General features: G+C 37.6%; 2 protein-coding genes across 3 annotated transcripts; both read right to left on the bottom strand.

Annotated features, from left to right (window-relative positions):
* Positions 1–207: 207 nt before the first annotated feature.
* LOC110770890 (katanin p80 WD40 repeat-containing subunit B1 homolog KTN80.1-like) lies at positions 208–8,205 on the bottom strand. Of its 2 annotated transcripts, none has more exons than XM_021975115.2 (18): positions 7,859–8,205; positions 7,188–7,318; positions 6,833–6,950; positions 6,280–6,506; positions 6,092–6,194; positions 5,643–5,713; positions 5,250–5,324; positions 5,030–5,173; positions 4,725–4,902; positions 3,651–4,157; positions 2,921–2,977; positions 2,507–2,829; positions 2,143–2,271; positions 1,684–1,758; positions 1,447–1,559; positions 870–986; positions 721–789; positions 208–639 (listed from the first exon to the last, which is right to left on the bottom strand). In XM_021975115.2, exons 1-18 carry the CDS (start codon positions 7,881–7,883, stop codon positions 579–581), a joined length of 2,523 nt encoding a protein of 840 aa, XP_021830807.1. In that variant the 5' UTR covers positions 7,884–8,205; the 3' UTR covers positions 208–578. The 2 variants fall into 2 exon arrangements, with proteins under 2 accessions (XP_021830807.1, XP_021830809.1); XM_021975117.2 differs by having other exon boundaries at positions 2,143–2,268; positions 7,859–8,203.
* Positions 8,206–9,727: 1,522 nt separating this feature from the next.
* Positions 9,728–16,077, bottom strand: LOC110770905 (protein STRUBBELIG-RECEPTOR FAMILY 3-like). Its single transcript, XM_021975136.2, has 16 exons — positions 15,396–16,077; positions 15,022–15,151; positions 14,873–14,944; positions 14,362–14,427; positions 14,187–14,258; positions 14,010–14,081; positions 13,856–13,927; positions 13,656–13,721; positions 13,460–13,525; positions 12,419–12,783; positions 11,938–12,338; positions 11,408–11,679; positions 11,046–11,175; positions 10,740–10,876; positions 10,460–10,616; positions 9,728–10,192 (listed from the first exon to the last, which is right to left on the bottom strand). The coding sequence occupies exons 1-16, from the start codon at positions 15,493–15,495 to the stop codon at positions 10,133–10,135; spliced, it is 2,238 nt and encodes a 745-aa protein (XP_021830828.1). The 5' UTR covers positions 15,496–16,077; the 3' UTR covers positions 9,728–10,132.
* Between the last annotated feature and the right edge of the window lie 1,682 nt (positions 16,078–17,759).

Raw genomic sequence — 17,759 nt, 5'->3', positions numbered from 1 at the left:
TCAGTTTTCTACATATACTTATGTTACAAAGCAACATAGGACAAAATTTCCTTATGATGGTTCAAAATTGTGTCATTTTCATAAGTCACTCTCTGTCTCTCTTCTTTCCATCTTTAAAACTAACCCCTTCACATCCCTCTTTATAATTTTCTTTTTTCATGAATGTTGTTGATAACCTACGGAATGTAGATGAAAAAGAAGTGCTAGTTTGAAGAACAAGTATATTTATATATATCATTGAAGGATAGAAATTGCAGTGTTCATGTATAGCATTACAGGTTACAAAATGAATCGAATTTACAAACAGCAACCCTTCCCACCATATCAGAGCAACAAAATCAGGAGATTCTCTCACGCAATGCCTGAAAATGATCCAACGGTAGGGGTGACTACTGTCTTCAAGCTCTTACAAGCAATTGAGAGATTTTTCTTTGAAGCTTTGCCTCGCAAAATTCTTGAGCTTTAGTATTCTATTCCGTTATTGACTAAATCCCAAAACCCATGAGGGCTTGTCAAACAAAATTGTGAGAGCCAGCCAAGCCAAAGCCTTTTGCACTTTTGGCAGACAGTATCTGTTCTTATGACTGTTGAAGAACTAGATTCAATTCCTGAGCACATCTTGCCAGCACACCACCCCTCCTACATTCAAAACAAATTAAATCATGCCCAATTCTTATGGCATTAGCAAGGACATATTTAAAAAAAAATTATTAATCTAACCTTACAAAGACTGGAAGAATTTTCTGGATCTTCTGCAGCTGGATAAAGCATTGGTTGCAGCATTGGAGCCTGTATACTCAAATTTTCAAATTGAATTTCTTTTGCAACATATGAAAAGAGAGTGAGGCAAATTTCTTAATACAAATTACCTTTGCTCTGCCTGAAGGTTGACACCAACAGCTGGAGGTGCTGAAATGGTCGAGTGTATCACTGGGCCAAAGACTGCCACTAGCTTCAATAGCATCTCCAATGACACAATTGCATGCCTGTACATTTGCAGCATATACAAAACATTTTTTGTAAGACCGCAATCAACTCCAACGAATACTTACGGGCATGGGGATTTGGGACTAAGACCCTTACCCCTGAATATAAGCACACAATATAAATTAAGCTGCGTGAGAGACTCTTATTGCTCAAGAAGATTTCACAATGACGTTTATAAATCATCAACAAAAAGGTTCCTCCAGGAATCATCTAAAAGAATAAAACTACCAAAAGTTCCTTTTGCTAAACTAGCAACACTGTGCTCCCATACGAATGAAATTGAGCTGTCCTTATTGAAAACACAAAGGACAGTATTTGTTCATGTGTTGGCACTACTATTAATAGTAGCTAGTAATTCACGTCTAAGATTTTACCAGTTCCGCTGAAATTCCAACTACTCACATCATCCATTGCTAAGATCATGAAATTTGTTTACAACCTCACTCATTAAACAATTACCTTTCAATCTTGCTATCAAGTAGGCCCAGAAGCACAGGAAGCAAACGAGAAAAGAGATCTAAAGTGAGGATATCCATTTTCTCAAGGAGAACACTAATAACATCCGCTTGTACCTGCACCATTATAAGATCATTCTTAGAAAATCCAAATATGCACAGAGAGCAACAGCGGTTTACTTGTTAGAACCACTGGAAATAGTATATGCAACACAAATGAACTCATCCAACAAATACCCACAGAATGATCTGGCAGCTTCCTGATAGCACCAATAGCACCTTTAATATCATTCCGTTCCCAAAAATGCCGCACCACCTGCAGTTACACAGAAGGGTAAGTCATGACTTCCAGCAGGGCAGCAGTGCTTGAAAGAAATATTGAAGAGGCAATTCATATATGGCCCAAACAGAAAATGAAGAAATTAAATTAATGTAATGTGGCACCTATAAATTTCCTTTTCAACCTATTATCATAAGAACAGATTTTCAATCACATTGGGTGAAGCAATTCAGATGTAATAAATATCGTGTATTAACACAGAACCCTAGATTGGAACAAATCTGAGAACAAAATATCAGGCGTCCGATGAAGTTACCTGTATTAGGTTGCACAGTCACATAAAAATTAATTTTCAGAAGAATGACAACAGATTATGTGCGAAAATTTCATGGAACAAACATGCACAGAAAGTTAATTTACCTGCAATTTTGTCAGGCGGGAACGAAGGGTACTGAGAAAAACTTCATGAGTTTGCATCAAATCTTCACTAGGACCCCCATTATTTGTAGAGGCCATATGCCTCCCAGAAATTTGAGGTCCTTCTTTCTGCTAGTTACAAACAACAAATAAAAATTATGTTTACGTTCCTTTCCAGGTTGAAAGAATAAGTGATATGTACATTGGCAAAGGCTGTGGACAAATTGTCCAGATTCCGTCTTTTTGTTTTTTTTTTTTGGGCATGTCAAATAAACCCCTTGCTCTTAAGGCCTAATCTAATAGAGATGGTAACTTTCTTCATAATGTAAGACTAGAAAAGCATTCTCTTGAGGCAGAGAAAATTTACCAGCCTGGTGGATGTTTTTTCCCTTTCAGGTATCACAGGACTAGGGTTGCTAGCTTCAACTTCAGGAATCACAGGACTAGAGATACTAGCTTCAACTTCAGGTATCACAGGACTAGAGATGCTAGCTTCAACTTCAGGTATCAGAGGACCAGATATGCTAGTTACTTGATCTTCAGGTGTCACAGGACTAGTCATGCTAGTTGCTTGGTCTTCAGGTATTACAGGACTAGTTATGCTAGTTGCTTGATCTTCGTTACGATCAAATCTCTCTCTCCTTTCAAATCTCTCAACCAGGGTGCGAGTCCTTCCTGGTACAACTGCAACTGCCAAAAAACGGAATCTTAAGAAATCCAGTGACATCCACTAATATGTTATTTAGATTTAGAATTACAAAGAAGGTAAGCAATGGCAAACCTCCATTCACAAATTTAACAGAGTTTGCCTCCTTGCTGCAATTGAGGGATCCATTTCCTGAAACATTATAGAAAATCAATAAGTACCAGCTAGAGAACATAAAAAATAAAGACTATTATTACAGAGAACAACTAAACAATGAAATATAACTACACTTCAAATTATACAAAATGGGAAATTTTGGAGAGAGAAGCAATTTCCGAAACACAATTAAGACTCCTTATATTACATTTCCTTGTTTTATCAATTTATCTATTTCTTCTAGTATGGCAGAGTGCAATAAAGAATAGAGAAACGCCCTCATAAACTTTCTCAGAAGTTGTACTAACAGCTTTGATGTTAGCAATAAACATATACTCCTAATGAAGATTGCCACATGTCTGATACTCGCATAAAACCTCAGTAGTTAAAACATTTATGATTAATAAGATCAATTATGGATCCTGTGAAGGGAATAGCACAGTGTTGCTAGTTTCGTTGGCCAATGCTTTAACTAAATGCTGTCAGGAGAACAGCATTTAGTTAAAGACACAATAGCTCGAGTAAGCAAACACAGAAGTGAATTAAGGTTTGATAAGCAAAAAGGGATGATGAACAGGTTCTCATTCAAGAGAAATCAAGGATAACATAAGTCAAATTTATAAAAAGAAAAGAAAAGGAAGAACAAGAACCAATTAAAATATATAATTTAGAATTATAAATAGACGGCTAAATAGGAGCAAAAACTTACTGGATTCCTGATTAGAGGCCTTTTTCAGCGATATAACTTTTTCAAACTTCTCTTCTACACTCTTGATCTCAGAATGATTTTCCTCGCACGACTCTCGAGCCCTATCTTCTGATACAATTTTGGTTTGACAGTTAAGATCCATTGCACTATCTAATTTACTCATCATATTGCAAAGTTTTCCAGATTCAACATCCGGTGGCAGCTCCTCGAAGTCAATTTTGCTATTTGATGCTCTTCGTGCATGAGCTGGTTTAAGCAACATACCACGTCTGGTCCTTGAAAACGCAACAGCTTCCCTTCCAGAGTTAGCTGTATCCTTTCCATCAGGACTGCTCCGAGGTACAATATTAGGCACAACCAGGGATTTATTGACTTCTTGTTCGTTAGATTTTGGATGCAACCCTACCGAAGGGCTCTGCTTTGCAGCAGTGGCTTCCTTTGAATCCAACGAGGGTACAACTCTTGGAGAAACCATTCTCTGCGAGGTAACTGGCTTTCCTCCACTAGCTTTATAGTGAACATAAAACAGAAAATAAGAGAAAGGAAAAATTGGAGTCAGAAGAAACATAAATGCACATACAAAAAGTTACAATCTGAAAAATCTAAACATATGTTTCTCTGACAGTGGGAAAATCTAGATTCCCTCATGGGTTCATGCCCACGACCTCCACATTTTTATACCATGAATGGAGAGGATCATCTCTATCTACAAAGACCAGAAACCAAAATGGTTTTCACAAGCTAATGCTCTGATCAGGATCACAAACTACTCATCTCTGGTCTCGATGTGGTTTAAGCAAAACCAGGCCAATCCTCAATGAATACGAGTAATAAAAGGTTTTCAATTTAATCAAGGTAACGATAATGTGAATAAATTCTGTTTGTACATGCATCTAAGATAATTGCCAAAACAGGATTCTCATGGAAAACTAAGAAGATGAATAAATCTAGAACTAAAAAGTCAACAACGTGCAAGCCATATCATAATCATTATGAAAAAAATAAGGATGAAAACAAAGCACCCAAATTTAAATAAAACAATTTAAACAATCAACATGAAAGGAGAAAGCTTACAATCAATGTATATGTTTTTTATGTCCTTCGTGTCATAATCAGGAGACATACACCGCAAGCCCGGACTACTTATACCACTCTCTACCTTCCCTGCGGTTTCCTGAAGTTTAACATAAGGTTTCTGAGCTGTACTGTCATTTTGCACAGGTGTAGAACCAGCTGCATATGGCTTAATAAGCTGAGACAGAAAGAGCGTAATGTTACTATTACAACTCACAGGTTTCAGGCTTAATGACAACATTTGGAGCTTCAAAACAACGTAAAAAGGAGTAACCAGGAAAAAAGATTTAAGGTCAGGTGACTACCGATACATCCGCTACCCAAACTCCAACAGAATTTTGATAGTATGAGCAGCCCAATAGTTTCCCATCATGAATGCATAAGTCACCAAGTCTTGACCATCCCATATCAACAGAATCGTGACATATTACAGGTTCCCATGAATGAACCTACAAATAGAGATCTTAAATTTCTGATTCGTTTCAGATACAATCCCATAGAGTACTGAAAGAAACAAAACAAAACCTTCAAACTGTCATCCAATCCAGAAAACAGGGTCCTCCCATCAGGATGAAAAGCAATTGCGCGTACTCCTGTAGGCTGGAAAGACAGAAAAGATTCTGTCAGAGAAAGGACTAAATGAGCATACAATGAGTTATTTATCCATATGAGAGAGAAAGAGAGAGAGAGAGAGAGATGAGAAAAGTTAGAAAAGAAGAAAGGGCAACATAGCAGGCTTCATCTGCAAGATAAACAAATATATTGTTTCAACAGATTAAATTCCCCTTAGACATCTTGTTTTTCTAGCAACCACATTCCGGCTTTATTAAAGGAAACCACAACAGAAATAAAATAAAATAAAATAAAAACCTTCAATATTCACCATAAACTTTTAGTTCCAGAACACAAACTCAATACCTCAGGTCTGGTAGATCCAATCAGTTCAAAAGTTTCCAAATCCCAGAATTTTACAGTTCTGTCTGCTGAACCTGGAATATATTTTGTAGATTAGGCTAATACATAAACACAATGATGAGAATGCTGAGATTAAGAGGCGGAGGAGAAAATATTAAGGGACAAACTGCATGCTTAGAAGCTTACAAAATCATTAATAAGGCTGCAACCTTTGCATAGGTTATAGAATAGTCGTGTTAAGCATGGCTCCAAAATAGAAAAGATAAAATGAAACCAGAGCAAGAAACTGATTTCCATATGCAATTTTAAGATTCATTAAAATCCTCAGCGAGATGTAAGAGTTGCTTGAACAAGTTGGACACAAATGCTATCCAATTTATATCTCTGGAAATTCCTCAATCACAAGCAGAGCCAACTTATATCTAAGACATGCCAATATAAGTCTCACTGACCTGTGGCCAAGAGAAACTCAAGGGGATGAAAACCTATGGATCGAATACGTCCTTCATGGAATTTAAAATCATGCAAGAGCTTCCCAGCTGTTAGATCCCATACCTACATAAAATAACCGGAGGGTCATGGAAAAGATAGTTTGCTGGAAGCCACCCATTAAATGTGTGATCATTTATTAGTTTGTTACCTTTACTACATTGTCAAACCCACCAGAAACTACCCAGCGACCATCGGGCGTGAACTTAATTGTACTGATGCCTTGAGTATGACCCTTGTACGTGTGGATGCATCCCTTCTTTCTAATATCCCATATCTTTAGATTAGTGTCCGTGGAACCAGAAGCAAAGAACTCACCAAATGGATGAAATTCAACAGCAGTACAGCTGGATCTATGTCCAGAAAGTGTGCGAACCACTACACTTCAATAACAATAACAAACACATTAGAAGTTTACTGAAAATATTACTCTTACTGTCAAGGTTACTAGTCTGCAGGCGCCAATCAACAACAGGTGAAGACTTGGACACAAGAGATGTACTCATAGGTTCTCATAGCAGGTTAAGCCTATCAAGTAGGTGCCATGATCCCTTAAATCATATCACATTATCTCATGTTAAGTCTAACAAGTAACCACTTCCGCCATGCATCTGCTGCCTCGCAGAATCAGAGCATATAACAGTTCTTAAAAGGAAGAGTCATGTTTGACCAGCAACAATAAATAGATTAAGCAGCCAACTTACTCTTTGTTTCCTCAAGATCCCATATTTTTGTCACACCAGAAGAAGCTCCAGCAAGTACCAAAACTTCTGCCGAATTAAAAGCTACGGATTCAACCGGACTTGTATGACCGGCAAGACTCTGCATATTTACCCCAAAACGAATAGGAGCGTAAGCCATGGTTTCCAACAACCAAAACAAACGTGAAACCATGAAACCATAGAATTAATAAAATGTAATGTACTTGATTATCAAAATTAGAGAACTTCCTACAACTCAATGCACATCAAAGAAAAATCCAGAAGTAGAAAACAATTACAAACTTTCCATATTGTGTTGAAAGTGCAACACTGAATATCAAAACAGGAAGACCAGTACCATTAACGAAGTGGGTTTGCCAATTGTCCAAAGATTGACTATGTGATCATCACCGCCGGTAACAAAAAGTCGACACGCCTTTTTCCCAATATTTAGACAATTAATATTGTCTGAATGAGCCACAAATTCCTCTATATTCCATTAAGTCAAGAAAACATTCCTTTGAGAAAAATACATAATCACAAAAATGCCAAGCACAATGCACAACAGGTTACCAAATAAATCTCCTCTTATGCTCCTCTCCATCCCTCGTTTTTCCATTAAAAATCAAATTCAAAATTAAACAACTAGGCGAGATTAAATGAAAATCCTGAACTAAAAATTTATAACCCAAGTTGAGTACTTTTATTGAAATCTTACCTTATTATTATCATAATGGGAAAGCATAACTGAACTAACAGAGTGACAGCCCCATTTCACGAAACGTAAAATCTTTATAAATTTGCTAATTTTCCTACATTTTCTGAGCTACCAAGCAGAGCATGAAATTCCTCAATTTCTAACAACAACAAAAAAAAGAACAGAAAAATCCAAATCTCTCAACTTTCAAGTTGAGCTTAGCCACTGCATGTTATAAAGATACCACATTATAATCAGATCAAGATTGTGAAAAAACAGAGCTCAATTCCAGCTAAGCATCTCAAGAAAATCAAACATTTAGAAAAGGATACGCAGCTTATATGCGCGCTTAGCCATTCTGAGCTAGTCGCAAAAGCTGAATCCGGAGCCAAAACGACGTCGGGAAACGGAAAACTTCAACTTGATATTGGTAACTTCAAGGCTTGATCAGAACTAGAGCTTTGAGCTGAAGCGGCTTTTCTTTCCTTTCTCAAAAATTTCAGCTGAAATGGAAATCCACTGAGAACTATAGGAACTGGATTCCGATGGAAAAATCTAACAGACGAAGTCGATACTCAGATTCAGCAGTGAAAAATAAGATGAAGAAAACCAAAGGAACTCTTTGCTTTTGAAGAATCTGAGGACCTTGACTGTCAGAGAACGAGCCCCAACTTCTCTACTTCTTCTCTCCGCTCGCTGCTTCTGTTTTGATTGACCAAAATGCCCTTCGTTTTTAACCGTGCGAGCAGTGAAACTACGTCGAAGCCCCTGATCGGTTATTTGGTGACGCGCTGGTCCCCCCGATCCGTGTGGCGTTCTACGTGTTCAATTTGGGTGGTTTGGATTTTCTAATTTTTTATTGCTTTCATTCATGTAATTTATTTTTCTGCACTGCACGTTGGGAATATATATTTAATTTTAATTATTTTTTATTGCCTATGAATGGATAATTAAAATACTAATTAGATCAAATTTTATTTGGAGGTGGGAAAATGACTTTTGTCCAACATTAGTTAGGATAGTCGTTTGCCTAATTGACAACTAGACAGATTCCTTAAAATCCAGTTTCTTCTTCTTTTCTTTTACTTGTTCTTGAGGGTTAATTAATTGTGTTAAATAGAAATTATTCGATAAAGACATGTTACTTACATTATTAGTTAATGGTAATTATAATTTTATTTACAAATAAAAAAATGATTGGCATGAGATTTGGAAGTTTGTGGCCAAAACCAATTCATTACTACACAAACACAAAAGACAGTGCATGTGATTATCAAAATTTGCTTTTCACGACAAGAATTAATGTTTTCATTTTCACTCATTCTTCTAACCCCAACTACCATGGATTGGACCCATTTCCAGAAAGAAAAAAATGTCCATCTTTTTTTGGTAGAATGATTGTCAGAAAACTTCACGGCACGGACCAAATAAATTCATTTAGAAGCAACCAACCACAAACTAATCAGATGAAACCATTTATTAATATACCAACTGCAGTTTCAGAATTAGAAGCCTCTCCTTCTAATGTTTAAACCACCAACTGGACACAAGTCTAAAGCCTGTACTGTGTGTAACCCTATTAGTGTTTGAGTCCCGTTACCAGCAATCCTCATTGATGTGCGATTTAGAATTTCCTACATAAATCCATATCGATGGCAGCTAATAGTGGATGCCACGCGTAAATCCTTCCAACTCGAGACTGTGAATATGCCCTGGCGCTGGTGATGAGAGTAGCTAATCTCCCCCTAAACTTTTGTTTTTTTTAAAAAAAGGTGAAAGTGAGTGAAAGCTCAGTTTTTTTACAGAAGTCCAAGAAATAATGTCAGAATGAATTACGGTTAAAGTTTGGTTTTTTTTCTTTAATCAGTTCTTTTTTCTACCAATATTTTGCATAACCAAACTAATCTCATATTCATATTGGCAACAAAATGGAAATATATATATAGTAATGAATCATATTAAGAGACAGCATATGTTGCATTCAAGGAGTGCTTCAACGTGTGAAGCACAGCCCTCTGTCTTTGAACTGATATAGTTTTTTGTTAAAAAAATATTTGACTGCCAATGGGGCAGTGAGTCATCCGACATCCCACACAAGCATCATGGATAGCACCCATTTTGCCATAAATCTCAAAGAATTTTTGACTTTCTGTCCCACTTGGATCTTTCTTTGCCTATCAATTTGTATTCTTGAGAATATATAGAAAACTATATATTGACCACAAAAATAACAACACTAGCCAAGACAAAACACACCACTAACGACCACAACTATCAATATGTTTGTGAAGGAGAAAGACCACATGCACCTCTTCTCCTAGTGAGTAAAAAATAACCACAAAACAAAGGTCTCACTTCTATTAGACAAATAATTACATTGGTAAACAAGAATCACACACAAAAATTGTCTAAACATTTGCACATTAAATTATGTTAAACGAGGTCTTGAGGATGTTGCTTCGCCCTGAAAATACTCCTCCGGAAAGTCCCTGTCAGACCCACAACTGGCAACTTCTGCAACCTCACCATCTCAGTTGGGAAAGACATGTTTCCCAGTTAAGATTTGTTCCTCATTATGTTCATTGCTGGATAGGTGGAGGCTCTGACTAAACCATTTGTAAGAGCTGGACAATTTCAGATATTGGTGGTCGAAACTCTGGCTCCCGCTGCAAGAAGATTGGATATAAGGTGACTTCTTGTTCTAGCTAAACACTAAACAGTCCTTCAAAAATATCCATGCATTCAAGTGTTGTTTTATGAAAATCACATGCTTTCTTTGGGACATGAAGATGTAATTCTGAACTTAAAACACATAAAACTCCTCCATATATTTATTCAATTGTAGAATTTCTAAGTTTTATATTCATTATGCATCGTCTAGCAAGAGCCTTGAACAAATAATTTGTGAGAGGTAAAGGAATGCAGAAACTCACCTGTACGCAAGAGGAAATAATATCAGCAAAACGTGACAGAGACTTCATAGTAAATGCTCCATTTAGAGAGGGATCAACCATCCTTGATAATGCATCAATGTCATGAAGCTTAGGAACTGCCCATCTAACCAAATATTGCTCCCCACGAGGCCGCGACCTAGAAGTTTAATAACAAGAATACATAATCTTGCATGATAGGTAATACATTTGACTTGAGAACTTTTAGCAGTAAAAAATGCAAGAAACGCACAAGCATATTAGTCTTAATATTATTGCAAACCTGTCATAGGACTTCCGCCCTGTAAGGAGCTCTAGCATTACAACTCCAAAGCTGTAGACATCACTTTGATGAGTATAACTTCCGGAATCAAACTCTGGGGCAGCAGAACCATAAGCAGTGAGGAGGTGCCCAGACATCTGAGAGTGCACGAACAAATCAGCAACAAATTATATCCTTAAAACAACTTTATAGCTTAAATTGCAGAGACTCTGTTATCTCCAACAGTGAGTTGGCTTCACCCAACAAGTCAGTTTATTACTTACAAGTATAGTTTTGAGGTTTCAACCTAAAAGTTATGAGACTTACAGAGGGAGACATTATCAGAGGAGCTAAACCACAGTCCGAGACATGTACTTCAAGTTTTTCATCAAGGAGGAGATTGGCAGACTTGAAATTATGGTGCACAATGGGTGGCTGACAGACCTCGTGCAAATACCTTTACCACAAGTGAAAGAAAGAAACTCAGGTACAAATGATTAATGAAATGGGTGGAGGGCCACCTCTTTGCCCAAGTGCACAAGTCAAAAATGAATAAATTAAGGGTCCTTATAGGGGATGCCCTGAGCCACCAATAAAGGGGAAACAACAGAGACATTAAGAATTTCTAATAACCAGTTAATGAATTCCATAAAGGAAGGTCTTGGTTTTTGAGTCATTGTTCTACTTACTCAAGAGCTCTTGCAGCTCCAAGTGCAATGCGGATGCGCACACTCCACGAAAGTTTCTGATGGATTTCATCATCAGTATGCAGTGCATCATGGAGAGTCCCATTTCTGCAATACTCGTACACAAGTAGCCGTTGACCATGCTCAGCACAGTAACCCACTAGTTCGACAATATTAGCATGCCTAGTTGTACAGATATTAGACACTAGATCAATAAATTCCTCATCACTCTGCTGCCTACAAGCTGTATTGTCCAGTTTCTTGACTGCCAAAACCTACAAAGGAATCAAGAAGTGGAAGATTAGATGTCAGGGCAGACATAAGAAATGAGGAAGTGAACCAAAGCTTGCAAGAAACAAGCAGCATCATCCCAACCCCCAAAGAAACCCTTAATTGGTTAACTACGGAATGAAGAAACAACACCACATCCAAAATAACAAACGGAAGGTATAATGTAGAAGGAAAAACAAGCCAAACGACCAAATGGTCAGACGGTAGTCCCCGCAGTCAACAAAAAAACAAAGGAATCATACCCTTTGATCAGGAAGCTTAGCCCTGTAAACACTGCCAAGCATGCCTGCTCCAATAAAATTTTCTTCAGAGAAGCTATTGGTATACTGCTGAAGTGATGCAACAGTAAAAACTTTTACAGAGCTTGGGTTTGGACTCTTCATGGGACACCTGCTTGTAGTTACTCTAGTAGGCCCAACAGGATTTGTGGTATCCTTAGAAAGGAAAAACGGGGGAGGGGGTGGTGGCAAAAATTCTGCATCCATGTCTGTCATGTCAACCACATGATCCTTCTTATGCATTGAACTTTCAGCAATACTTTGCACATCTATCTTGTTTTCCTTTTGCGGCTTTGGAATTACAACCGTTCTGTTGCTGTCCACTCCATATCCATCCAGTGGTTTCATAACTGCCTCTTTTGGGACTGTTAAAAAAGTTCAAAAAGGTACCTTTATGTAAAAGCAGAACTTAGATGTTTGAGTAAAATGATAGAAATAAAGTTACCTTTCTCCATTGGAACACCTTCCGGAAGTGATGATTCACTGTGTTTAGTACTCTCTCTAGGGATCTTATATGTATTAAGCTCATGCTGCTTTGCTTTCTTGTTTTCTCTCCTTCCTTTGAAACATCTCACTAGAAGACACAAAATTAATACAATAAATACTAAAATTCCTCCAACAGCAATCCAAGTGACCGTCTTAGCTGTCAAAAATTTCCTAGGTGTAGCAGAATTTAGTGGTACTGGCGAAGAAGGTCCATTAGCCTGTTTCCAAGGTTGTTCAGAAGAAGAAGGTGCCCTGGCTAAGAACGAAGGTGCTGGTGCTGGAGCTGATGGAATAATGGTAGTATTGAAAGGATTTCCATCTTTTCTGCACAGCAGATGTCACCATTAGTAAAAGGAGAGAGAGGTTTAAACAAGACTACATACATTAAAATTTCTGGGGTAGATTGCCATAGGAATGAAGAACAACCCAAACAACATGAATATACTGAGACAGAAAGTGATAGCGATATAATCTTGCCAAAATAATACAGTGACACCATTCTACAATGATAAAACCATTTTCTGAGTAACTGTATTCTAGAGGTCTACAGGCAACTTACTTTTTGTAAATAAAAAAATTCCCTGGACGGTAAATGGAGTTATGTCCAATTTCTACTCTTAAATAATGTGTTTTCAGCCTTTTACTATCATAACGTTTACATGGCACAACCCAGTTCAATGCATAAAACAGAATAACTTCATTATTTCATTTATGGTGTGATGCTTCAATCCCGAAGTTTATGTTTTATTTTCTGCCCAAATTATTTAAAAGAATCTCATAGGTTTGTCTATAAAATGACATAATCTCAGTATAAAAAAAAATAAAAAATTAACTAGGAGAAACTAAGGAAGCATATTAGTGGCACAAGTTTCAATGTTAGCATAATTCATGTTACGGAAAGGTTTATGCCTAACAGTAATTCCAACATGAATATTTGTGTGAGTGTGAGTGTATATGCGTATCAACAAACTAGCAAGAAGAAAGTTTTCCTCAGGTTTACCTGAAATTTGGAATACTAAGCAACTTTGCAGGTATTGGCCCTGAGAATAAATTGTTTTCAATGTTCCTACATCAGAAAATAACAATTTTGAGTTGCTGAAGAGAGCTTCTGAACTAAAATGGAATCGTCTCTCAAGCAAACATGCAAAGAAAAAGCCATGAGACCAATTTAAGCTATAAAGGATGTCAGAACTTACAGATCCTGTAGGGGAAGATCCTGTAACACATTAAGGGTTCCAACCAGGCGATTGTTCTGCAAGTTCCTGCATTTAAGAAATATTTAAAGTTAGCAAAGATTAGGCATGGATAGTAAATAGCTGATGAGATATCTTATGCAGACAGTAACTTATCAGGCACCAATAGTTCCAAAAAACTCAAGTTTGTCAGGGAAACTCACAATGTAGAAAGAGATGACAAATTACCCAATGAGGGGCACAGTTGACCACTTAAATTATTACCAGACAGATCCCTGCAGCATGATATATCATTATGACCGAAACAAGGAACTGTAAAACAAAGGAACACTAACTGAATCAATTAAAAACCCATACAATCTGTTTAAACCAGTAAGCAGTTGAAAGGCATCTGGCATTTCACCGCTGAGATGGTTATTGTCTAATGACCTGACAGGAACATAGAAATGGAATCATATTGAAATGAAAAATGACAACAAACTAAGTAATTACCAATACAACACCAAGAAAAGCAAAGGTTGTATGAAATCTTACAGTTGCAACAACTGAGCCAAAGATGACAAACCACCTGGGATGCTTCCAGTGAACAGATTATTTGATAGAGAACTAAAGAAGGGGAAGTAAAATATATAATCTTGTTAGGAGCTGTGCAAAAAAGGATATACTGACTGCTAAACAATAGTCAAAACTGATTGGGGTCCAGACATACACGTTCCTGACAGTCGGGGGCAAAGGTGATGGAATACTCCCTCCAATATGGTTGTTGCTCAAATCTCTGGTCCATAAAATATAACAAAGCTTCATAAGATTATGTATATAAATTCAAAGAACGTAAGCAGGCAATTCCAGTCAGTGGGTAGACTATTCAGATGCTGAAAACCAGAAAATGCAGAATTATTGGATTAAACCGATTATTTATTCACTTACACAACCAGAATCACTTCAAGCAAATAGTTGTAAAAGGTACACTTTCTTTTGGAAAAATACAATTTGTATTACAAGTTCATAAATCGATGTGTCGACATGCAGCACCAAATTAGCTTCTTTTTTTTCGAAACATATAGATGGTGACCCAGAAGGTAAATGGAAGTCAGGTTTCAAACCATTATGAAAGGGCAGATTCAGAAAATAGCTTAAGAAGTTAATCTGAATGATGTGAACCTTAGCTACATGATAACTGGAAGCACAAGACCAACACTTCAATAGAAACGGAGACTCACATTTCTATAATTGACCCGAAGAGTCCCAAGCTATCACCCAGCTGTCCTCCCAATTTGGTTCCATTAAGCTTTCTGTTAATCCAACTAGCTCAGAAAATACTGCTTAAAAGATTCGATTGTGCTATTTACAAAAGAGGGAATCAACATACAGTCCTGTTATGTTTGAGAAGACGCAATCAACCCCTTGCCAGTGATCACCACATGGGTCTCCTCCAACAAGAAGCCACCCTTGAAGAGGTGGGTAGCCTAGAGCAACGTATAGGCCATTTATTGCCGCAACTGAAAGACAAACGTGCACAATAACCATATATTCATCCATAGTAAGAAGAAAAAGCTCAAGACTTCAAAAATCATAAATAGCAAAACAGCAGATTATGAGAGAAAAGGATTGAAATTTTTTGACAGATTCGAAAGCCAGTTGCTAGCAACTTTTGCTTCTAACTTGCCTCAAGTTTTCCCAGGAATCAAACGGAGGACTATCAGGGCATATAAATAGCTTAGAAAATTTGAATGCTGTACTTACCATCAAGTGGGTCAGTCAATGCAACAGAAAATGGCACAATGAGAATCAGCATCAACCCAATGAAGAACTGCATGTGTATCTCCCACCTCACACAACCCATTCCAGGCTGCGTCAAGAAACCAACTTTTTTGTCGTTTTTTTATTTTATTTTCCCACTAAAAAAAGTAGCAAAACCCTTGAACATGAAAAACCTCAATAAAAATCCACAAAGAGTTCTAAACCCAGCTAAAAAGTTCAAAGCTTCCAAAACGCCATGGCTGTGTATAACGAACTATATGAAGCTTGAAGGTGCGAGATGAACTGGGTTCAGCTAAAAATTGTGGTTAGCAAAACCAACGCGGGCAATTATGTCTAAGATTTCTGAGACTGAAAATGGAAAATAAATAATAAGAAAAAATCGAGTCTTTGGTGGGCTTTGATAGAAAAAGAAAGTAGCAGCTGAAGAAAAAAATTCGGACTTGAACAGTTCACTGTCTTTTCGAGAAAAGCAGGAAGTGCTCTGTACCTGCTGCTCTGTATACATGTATTTTTTTGAAAGAGATGCGTTTCGAATTTTTAAAAGTTTGAAAAAAATTAAACCGTTTCTTTTTGGTCCTTGTGATTTTTGTGTTTCTTGGACATTCTCTCCACTCAAATTATAAATTATAAATTATATTATGCTTAAGATAGCTGGGAACTCCGCGCCAGTTCTTTTTGCTTTTTATAATCTAATCCCCCACTTAAAGGCCCAAGGATGCGAGTATAATAATCCCAAGTATATCTATCCTTTAACAGCTATTTGGAAGTCCCCTGCACCTTGTTTTTTCTTGTTGGTTAGCCACTTTTCATGGATGGCTTGATTGAACTACACCTTCATGAAAGAAGACGACAAAACTACGTCGGGTTGATGGATTCATATCATATTCGAGAATATTTGATTTAGATATGCTCGAATTGATTATGACTGTAGAAAATTTAGTCACTCCTCGTCTAGAAAGAGTACAATAAATCGAGAGAGTGGAGGTAAAATTGAAAAAACTAACTAACCAAACCATGAGATGTGGTGTGGTGGTAGCTCATTTCAATCCTTAACCATGTGGTTGGGGGTTCGATCCCCGCCCATAGGAATGGAGCGCATTTCGTGGCCAGCCCGTTTACCTCCTTTGGGAGAGCTCCCACGGCGAAAGGGATTAGTCACTGCTTTCGGTGGTGGACACCCTTGAATCTCATTCAAAAAAAAAAACTAACTAACCTGTGTGCACTTTCTCGTCTCCTCGTCATGAATTTATGTTATACTTAGTATACACAGAATACCTTGTTACTAATTGATTATAACAAAAAACATATGCAAACCAACCACGAAGAACTGCACACAACGTGATCTCTTTATATAAAAAATTCACAATAAGAATAAGAACAATTTTGGTTTACGATTAAAACCCCTTTAGCACTAGATTGTTTAACCTTACTCCCAAAAGTCATATTTATACCCTAGGGCTTATGTTATAATACAACTCGAAGTAGGGAACAAAAAGCCTACAAAATAGGTTTAAAAAAGGTAAAAGAGGAAAGCTTGCACGACATGATGAATTCTTGCACCTTCCTTAGTAATTGCCAAACAGATGTTGGCGGAACAAGAAACTTATAACCATGAATGGATGTGTGGGAGCAAATTTCCTCCCACGGGAATATTCGCCTAAAGATTCCTTCGTCTTCTCCGCACCTCTCTCTCCCTGCAAAACAGATCGGAGTAAAAGGACCACACCCGGGGGGTGTTGGCCAAAGGCCCTCCGATGCCTAAGTTAGGATGGGTGTTTCAAGGAAAACCGGGTGGCCGGAGCCGTGTGTGGAGGCCGGAGCCTTGTGTGAGAGAGAGAGGAAGAAGATGGTGGCTAGGGTTTGTGAGGGATAATTTCTGCAGAGTTTCAGTAGGAATTTAGACGTACCTGAACCCTTGTGTGTAGCTAGGTATTTATAGGAGCCTCGGAGGCTAGGGTTTCAGAGGAATAATTCCGTAGATGGAAAGGAATTATTCCTCCCCTATTAGGCGAGATTTGATTAATTAGGGATTTGATTTATCTGATTTAAATCAAATCCCTAATTAGGGTAGGAATCAAATCAATCCCCATTTTAATTAGGTAATTGCCAATTTAATTGGGTAACTCCCAATTAAATTGAGTAACTCCCAATTAGGTCAAATAATCCCCAAATGGAAGGAATTATTTGACCTAGGGTGATTTAATTCGGTTCCCACAAATGCCCCCCAGCTTCTGCATGGCGTGTGGTGGCATGTAGGAGATGTGAATTATCTATTGGGATGTCCAACTGCAACTGGGCTTCCTTCTTGGATTTGGGCTCCTGAGTTGAGGAGGTATTTGACTTGCC

Source organism: Prunus avium, chromosome 4, assembly GCF_965620075.1.
Source record: "Prunus avium chromosome 4, drPruAviu1.hap1.1, whole genome shotgun sequence".
Classification (NCBI taxonomy): Eukaryota; Viridiplantae; Streptophyta; class Magnoliopsida; order Rosales; family Rosaceae; genus Prunus; species Prunus avium.
Note: the sequence above shows the minus strand (reverse complement) of the source record. Positions and strands in the feature narration are given on the sequence as shown.

Coding starts and splice junctions, on each gene's coding strand:
- LOC110770890 (XM_021975115.2), bottom strand. CDS start 7,883: ATGGCTAAGCGCGCATATAAGCTGC. Junction 5,325..5,642: donor TTGGATCTACCAGACCTGAG/GTATTGAGTTTG, acceptor CTGTCTTTCCAG/CCTACAGGAGTACGCGCAAT. Junction 4,903..5,029: donor TTTGGGTAGCGGATGTATCG/GTAGTCACCTGA, acceptor TTTCTGTCTCAG/CTTATTAAGCCATATGCAGC.
- LOC110770905 (XM_021975136.2), bottom strand. CDS start 15,495: ATGGGTTGTGTGAGGTGGGAGATACACATGCAGTTCTTCATTGGGTTG. Junction 12,784..13,459: donor CTTAGTATTCCAAATTTCAG/GTAAACCTGAGG, acceptor TCTGCTGTGCAG/AAAAGATGGAAATCCTTTCA. Junction 10,877..11,045: donor CTCTGATAATGTCTCCCTCT/GTAAGTCTCATA, acceptor GTGCACTCTCAG/ATGTCTGGGCACCTCCTCAC.